The following is an 8,755-nucleotide window of genomic DNA, read 5'->3' on the forward strand; positions in this document are numbered from 1 at the left end:
CATGTAGATGTCTTAAAAATAAACATATGTCCATGCTTGGTGTATATTTCAGAACTAATTTTTGCGTGAAAACTTACAAAGTTTTGAACATTTGGTAGTCATATTAATTTTATTTTTAGTGCGGTCGGACTTTGCTCGCATATCATAGGGCTGATTAAATCTCCTCCACCATTAAATTAAACAAATTCCAGAACAGCAAAGTTAAACAAGTTTATCATAGCAATGGCACAAACCAAAATGGACAAAGATCTTGCCGAAACCTATTAACCATGTTTTTGTTAGACCGGTGGAAACAAGGAATCAAAAACCTGTGATTTGTTTACTTGACAATTCATATAATTAAATATGTCTTCATTTTGCAAGCAAAACAAAAAATAAAAATGTAAAAAGAGAAAACAAACAGATAAATGAATTCATTTGCATCTATTGTATCATAGTATTAATGGTACATGTAGTTATAAGTAGTTTATGACAGCCGTAAGGTAAAATAAACATATGAAACAATGTCAGCGACATTCTAAACCGCATCGACATGTGCGTAGATTTATGGTTTTTCAAATTGCATTCAAAAGCAAGCACTTGACAGGAACTTGTCAATTGTCAGACTTCCTTGAATAAAACAGAATGGTGTCGAAACAGGGGATACTGTTGTCATACTTGCTGTCTAGAAATATGAAAGACATAACGTAACATAACATAACATAATAAATAATGAGAAATAGTAAAATTCACCCCCGAATGTTTTAACTTTATGCTCTTGATTTAATGTCTGATTAATAAAAACTTACGTTTTATCCTTGAAATAAAGTTAATGTGCCGTGCACTGTCCAGATCTTATTTATATTTTTGAATAATGATGTTGGTATTCTATGTAAAATTATTTTCCATGTATATGTTTTGACTTTATTAGGGCTTAATGACTCGTTCAGTGTGTGCTCTATATTTAATATTTTTCTGTGTAAGAAGATTGGTCGCTTAATTCAACATTTTTATGTAGTATATTTAACATACAGTCAAATGCGGAAATATAGCTCATACTTTTAATTGCGAGAATATATTGCTGAAGAAGGTTAAGCCGTTATTTTTATAATAAGATATAAATGACTTATATATCTAATGTCTTGAACTGAATAATTCTGCGATCGGCCTAAATTAAAATAAAGTGAGCAAAAGAGTAGTTAATTTATTCGTAATGAATAACAATTGTTGAGTAAGCATTACATGCATGATATTACATAAATATTTTAAACATGAAATATAATTTGGAAAAGGTTGTGGTTTTGCCAATGAATGTTCATGTCTTTATATATGTTTAGTTTTCCTGTACACATCATTCAGTAAGATTGCCAGAAGATACACAGCGACGTTGATGAAGGGTGTCTAATCAAAGATTTTGCATAATATTTGTATGCAGCCTCGTTATCCCCAGTAACATAGTAACCATAGCCCAGTAGGGCAAGATGTAAAAAGTAGTTCCGCTGATGGTTGCTATTCATTACTGCTTCTTCAAACAAACGTCTTGTTTCCTTCGTTGTACTTGAACTACACAAGAATTCTGACACATAGAGAAGGTAATAACTCACAACTACTGGATTACAACCATATATTGCTCTCCGCCCAGTGATATATAACAGTAAACTGAAGGGATATGGTAAAATGTCTCTCCGGTGATATTCTATATTGAAATGCATCACAAGGTTTCTACGGTCACGCCTGATGTCTTTAACTTTGCAATTTGCGTCGTCGCATGTATTTATCATTTCACCAGAATTCAAGTTGATATATGTAGCAACCCCTAGGCTAGAAATATATAACTTGTTGAGTTTTTCCGACAAAACTGGTTTCAGCACCTTTATAACTTTGTCGTTTTTGTTGTGCATGAAGTAAACAATATCGATATAGATTGTAACAGTCAGGTAGTCCATATCATGCCCTGTTTTGATCGACTCCACTGCTTTTTCAACCATTCTGTCTTCGTCAAAAGTGAAAGGTGTATTGCAACGGAGCTTCAACGGAGCTAATGCCTTAGCAACATGAATGCTTGGAAAAAGCAGATCAGCTTCTGAAAATCTTGTTTGAAAATTGCTTATGAAACTAATATCTTGGGCAGTTATATAATAACCTAACACTATGTTGCATCTGTCCGTATAGGCACACACTTCACTAGGTACATCAATTAAATTCAATTGAAGATTTTCAACAAACAAACTATAATAATTAAGAAAATTCTCTAGCAAAACATTGCAAATATTTTGAAGCATAATAATCGCATCTTCCTTCTCCTTTGGTGAAAATGTCATAGCGTGAAATAAGTTATTTTCCGGTACAAAGTAAGTTGCATTATTCCCATGCTGAATACAGAGTTCAAGCATCTTAAGTCCGGATTTTACGCAAGACAGCAAATTTTCCGGAATCCATTCACTCTCGGGAAGCTCTTCACACATCCAAAAAACAATGTTTTTCATGTGATATGATGATATTTCTTTAAGAATAGTATTATCATCAAAATAATGCTTTTTGACAAGTTTTAACAAAACATAAGACTTAAACTGTGTATCGTTCATGCTCCATATTAATTCTCGTTCAAGTTCAACAAAAGATAGTCTCCACTCTAGGTCAAACTCTGAAGAGGTTTTGTTTCCAGTCGGAACGACATAACAAGAAACTTCTTTTTCAAGTCTGTCAAGTATTTTTTCACTTGGCCAATTATTTCTTCTTTTGCGTGACCTCCACTTTTTGGCTTCTTCTGGCCATGTCTCCATTTCAAAAGCTTGCACATAGTCAACATTCTTGTTTGTTTTCGCTGGACCATTAATCTGAACGGACGAATCTCTAAGATTATCCGCTGGAATTAAATTTGGAGGAATGACATGTCGATTGAACATTTCACTAGACAAGTAGCTAGTTTCGGAATATACTATACTTCTTCTTATCCCGTTGTCAATATAATTGTCTTCACTGGGAGTTTCAAATTCACAGTATTGATCAGGTGAAAGTGTAAGTTTACAATAGCCTGGGTAACATCCTATCCTGTCAACCAAAAAACATACGTTAGTTTTATTTCTAATATTATCATTGTTGACAACCAAATACCGACCAATAACTCCCATTACGTCCGAATCGCTTTGAGGACCCAGCATGGAGCCTTCTGCCCTTCCCCCGCTTGTAATCGCCTTATAATTTTGGAAATGTTCCTCCAAATATTGTCCCATCAATTGTGTCACTTTTCTTTCTTTCCTCATTTGTAGTCCGTATTTTTTTCTAAAACCTTACTAATTCTTAAATACAGAACTGTATTCTTTTCTCCTCGGTATCTATAACGAAGCATTTTCTACTTGTTGATGTTGGTTTGAAATATATAATATATCGATTGATTAGCAGTGTATTAATTGACACTCATGTTACCGTTAACTACTTAATTGATATCAATATAGAAATGTAAAATCCATTCATTTAAATCTATATAGGTCTACCTCTACTATCTATCAATTATAATGATCTGCTTGTTAAACAGCTATATTAATGTAAACGTGCCGTTTGATATATCCAATAACTGGTTTTATGTTACAGTTACAATGTTTAAGACAATGTAATTTTCAACACAGTGATCCCACCTTACAATAAAAAGACAAATGACACAACAAATAATTGTTTTCTAGATTGAAATAAATTGAATTCTTATCTTTCATCACTTGATATTAAAGTTTAGTTATTGAAATAGGTTTGATTACTTACATGTAATTTCAAGACCGATCGCGTAATGTTTATGATTGTAATTAGACATGGTTTGCATCAAAGTTTGAAAAATATAAGTATCTAGTTACAAAGTGAGACTAACATACATTAGATCTACCCAATATATTTAAAGTTATGAATATTTTATTGATGTAGATGTAGAATTGATGTAGCAGTATTTAAAGTATTTGTTGTATTTAGTTAAATTTACATCACAATTTTCTTCTACAGCTATTTATCTTTGTTTATAAAACTATGTGGATAAGTTTGCAGATGTAGTTGCGAAAACGTATCGTTTCCGGAAGTGTCTAAATAACTTACCAGCTATAATATACCTGTATTATGAGAATTATTTTTATGAGGTTTATGTTCCGGAAAATAATATGTCACCGGGATGGGTGTTAAAGCTAAATGTGGGTGATATATTAAAAATGTAAAATCGAAAATAGAAAAATATCGATACCGCAACGACCATGTATTTGCCACTTAATTGGCTTTAAAGCATTAGTGATACCGAGAGACCCAAGTCAAATTACTGAATCTGTTAAAGCGTTTCTGTTGGGTTGTTTCTGAGCATTTCTCATAACCTAGCAATATACATTGATATAGTTTTACTTCTTTAATATGTGTTCTGTGGAAGGCATTTTAATATGTGCGATTATTGTAGATAATCTAGCCAAACCTCTAATTTTTTGTGTGGAAATTCTGGCCAATGACGTTTATGTTTACATTTTCAAGCAAAAATTTTGTGTTTATGCAAACTAGAATATAACAATCTAACAATTACAAGAAATAAATGTACAGGTCGATTTCAAAGAAACACCGAGCACCCAAAACACACAGACAAAGCCATGCATCGCAAAGTAAGTCGGCCAAAAAAAAAAAAGAAAAAAAAAAACCTGTTGTGGAAAGATGCAGACGCTTTGCTACAAAAATGCGACAACAATATGCAAAACAATGGTATGAAACGGGTTTTTAGGTGAAGTGGTAACAATCAAAAATGAATATTCAACAAGGAAAATAACCCTCTAAAACATAGTCTCCCTACACCGAAATCAGGACAGCATTAACAAGGACGTGTACATGCACACAAATTCACAAACACATACACACATACACACCAGAGCGCCAAGATCTTAACTGTTATGAGCACCACTAAGCCAGCTACGACACAAAGTTCACTCCCTCCGTCCGTATTTTGTAGGATATAGGATAAAGAACTGTCATTGTACCATCAGCTCGACCTGGGGCTAGAGGGCGTGGATGGAAGCATGCATTTCCACTACCGTGAATGAACAGGCTCAGTCAAACCGAGACTGCAACAATTTCGTTTTTGTCATGTTGAGTACCTGTAAAGTTTCCATTTTATTCTATTTTACTAGCTGTAACAGTCTTCTAAACAAAGTGAAATAACAATAGATCTTGCTTATAAACAAAAGCTAGAAAGTTGCAATATGATTGCGTCAGTTGTGACCAAACAACCAAAACAAAAATCGGCACAGAATACAACTCGCTATGACGTTTATTAAATATCATCGTTTCGATAATGATTCGGGAATGTTAACACATTTGATTTAATCGCCAGATCTACAGTTATAACAAATTGTCTTTTTATTGTAAAATGATTTTTATAATAATACAATCTTCAGGCAAGAGATAAAAACAAACCAATAGTTTATAATTGCTACTTTATAATTAAAACTGCAGTTGACAATAATGATAATGAAGAATAAAGTGTCGAATGAATTAAAAATCATCAATATATAAATCAATGCTGACAGTAAATGATCGTAGAATTGACTACCGAGATTAAATGTCAGGCTTCAAGTTGCCGGACGTTTAGAAAATAATGCGCCAGACTACCGGACGTGTATCCTATGATATATCTATATATTTATTCTATTATATATCTTTCTATCTTTTTATTCTGCTTAATTTACTTTCCGGGTATTACTAGCAGCTGCGCGTCAGTTCGAGAAAGAGTTAAAAAATAATTGACTATAGTTGTCAAAAGTGATTGAAGTTAAAAGATAATATCACATCATCAGGTGACTTATAAGGCTAAACCACCGCTTCAGCTGTGTAGGAATTGTGATAAGAGTGTAAAAGCAGGTTGCAAGACGACATATGAAAGAAGGCTGTTCCATATCACCGCTGTATAAGGGAAAAAGGAGGTTTGGTCTGGCTAGATAATAGTGGATGCATATGGCGAGTCATTCTCCTTGGGCGCTCAGATTATAACGGCATTGGGGCTTCATCTAAAATATAACAATTTTGTAAAAAGTGATTAATCTTTTCTCAGTTTGTCTGTCTTTTAAGGGCTGCCACCAAGGTTCGTTACTCACAAAGGTTACACTGTGTTGATATGAAATGAGAAAACTTCCTATTATCCTTTGACCTCAAAGTCTGATATTAATCTTTAAGATAGAGGTCTCAGTTTTGTCTCATTACGGGAAGCTTTTGTGTCTGAGTTATGGACCGCAAAAGAAAAGAAACCCTTATGAATTTTGTTCTCTAACTTTGACCTTTGATTAGGGCACAGCGTCACATTATGGGGAATATTTGTGTCAAGTGATATCAAAATCCTTTGATGGATGAAAGAGTTATGGGCCCTACAGAAAAACTCCTATTATCCTTTGACGTCCGAGTGTGACTCTGACCTTTCAGTTCGGGATATGTGAGTTGTGTGTGACACATCATCTAAAATGGGATACATTTGTGCCATGCAATATTAGAATTCCTTCAAGACTGAAACCGGTCAGGAAGAAACATTACTGTCCTTTGGTCTTCAAATGTGACCTCGACCTTTAAGCTAATGGTCTGGGTATTACAATGACACATTGTCTAATTATTGAGAACATTTGTGTCAAATAATATAAAAATTCCTAGATGGTTTGTATAGTTATAGACAGGAAGTAAAAATCCCTGATAACCTTTGAACTTCAAGTATGACCTTGGCTTTTGAGCTAGTTGCCTGGCATTTGAGCTAGTTGCTTGCCCTTTGAGCTAGTTGCCTTTGTCTTGCGCAGGACATATCGTTTAAGCTTTGTGTGAAGTTTTATGAAAAGTCATGACGGATGCAAATTTACAGATCGAACACTTAATCCTACGACCGAACGAAAGGACGGACGGGGTAGACTAACGGCCGGACAAACATTGCCAAATACATATCCATAAACCTTCGGCGGAGGATAATATTTTTAAACAGGAGACATCGCCAGTTGACTTGTGCAAAATGTAAATACTGCTAAAGGATTCGTGAAAACCATTCCGACAAGAACAGCTAGCCCGCCATTTGTTATTTTGCAAATATTTTAAAATTATAAAAATACTTTTGTGAAATTCAGATTTGTGTGTGTGTGGGTGGGGGGGGGGGGGGGGGGGTGAGTAGGGTTAGCGCCGTTTTTCAACACTATTTCAGCTATGTAAAAGCGGGCAGTTATCCTGGATACAAATCTGTTCTCCTCCAGTATCTGCCAACTTCCTTACATGAATCAGAGGTAGTGGATGAATGATTTCAGACACAGTGTCTTTTAACAAATCGTCACGGAGAACATACGCTCTGTTCTTTTTTTCCTGGCAGGCCTTGACAGAAACTTCTTTCAATAGTGTCCGAGAAAGCCCTCAAATTGTAGAATTCGATGTCTCTTACCAAGACGTCGGATCACTGCAGTTTGAATGATTCGAATTCAAATCACACACTTATACGACAGCATATAACACTCAATTAGTTTCATCAACAAAAATCAATAGCCAATATTCAGATCCATTTTTCTGGTCGTATTGGAATTGCCTATTTCTTAGTTTTAGGTGTGACATGTAATAAGAATTTATTTTGTAACTGTTTTTGTTTCTTTAAGTGGGTTCTCTAATACTCTGAATAAAATTCTGTATTTTGCTTAGATGTTACGCACAATGTTTGTATACCAAATGGTAACGTCGAAAACGTCAAAATCTGACGTCAAAAATTACGTTCTTAACGGTAATACAAAAACGTTATCGTAATAGAAACAAAAATGTAAATGACAGTATTTATTAAGATAATTAAGAAAAATTTATGTCTTTGATTGCTGTCTTGTCATGTATACAAATTCTGGCACTTTCCGTTGAAGTCATAATAACTTTCCTAAAGCAAAGAGTTAAATAATGCATTATTATGTAGTGTATTATTTTAAAATATAGAAGTTAAGTGAAAAGAATGTCAATATTTGACAAAATACATGGGATCAGGTTCTTAAAACTATTCTACGTATATGAATGAATATATAACCATAAGCTATAGAAAAAACGCTACATACAATACTGTAACGCAGAGAAAATAAGACGTTACATCAGTTTTGTGACATTTTCACTGGACATTCAATTATAACGAAAAAGCAATCATATATCTAAATATTTATATATCGAGTACAATTTCGGAATTATCTTGAAAATAACATTGTATAAATATTTACATTTGTGAACTATCTATCACGATAAAGTAAATATTCAGGTCTGAAATAGTACATACATCGCCAAAATTTGCAAGACTACGTTATTTTCTACTTTGTGACATTATTACTAGACACAGACTTTTGAAATTTATTCCAACTTCTAACAACGTTTGTAGCATTTAAAATTTTATGCAAGAACATTTAGCCTGCAACAATGAAAAAATGAAAACAAATCTAAAATAAGATAATATAATTTTCATATAATTTTCAAACCCGCTTATCGTTCTAAACTTTTCGCAAAATATCCTATCGTCTACATGTCTAGTCTTGAAGTTATATTGTTTAAGATTTGTTTTGTGCGTATAACGTCAAATATTTTCATTTCCGTCACTGAGTTCATCTGCAGACGGCATTCAGGGTAACGTTATTTGACTTTTTCCCGCGTTAACAAAGGCGTTATTAACAAATTTAAGCAAGCGCCTGTTTGAAATTGTTACCCGTCTACATAACGTTTTTACTCAATATATCACACTTTACTTGGTGTTTTCTAATAAAGTGCAGTGAATTTCTGACTTAAATGTAGTTGA

The 8,755-nt window shown here is 33.7% G+C and overlaps 1 protein-coding gene across 1 annotated transcript; it reads right to left on the reverse strand.

The window, feature by feature from the left end:
* Window positions 1-503: 503 nt before the first annotated feature.
* Window positions 504-3,315, reverse strand: LOC123562999 (uncharacterized). Its single transcript, XM_045355567.2, has one exon. The coding sequence runs from the start codon at window positions 3,240-3,242 to the stop codon at window positions 1,335-1,337; it is 1,908 nt and encodes a 635-aa protein (XP_045211502.2). The 5' UTR covers window positions 3,243-3,315; the 3' UTR covers window positions 504-1,334.
* Window positions 3,316-8,755: the final 5,440 nt, after the last annotated feature.

Source organism: Mercenaria mercenaria, chromosome 15 (genome assembly GCF_021730395.1).
Source record: "Mercenaria mercenaria strain notata chromosome 15, MADL_Memer_1, whole genome shotgun sequence".
Taxonomy (NCBI): Eukaryota; Metazoa; Mollusca; class Bivalvia; order Venerida; family Veneridae; genus Mercenaria; species Mercenaria mercenaria.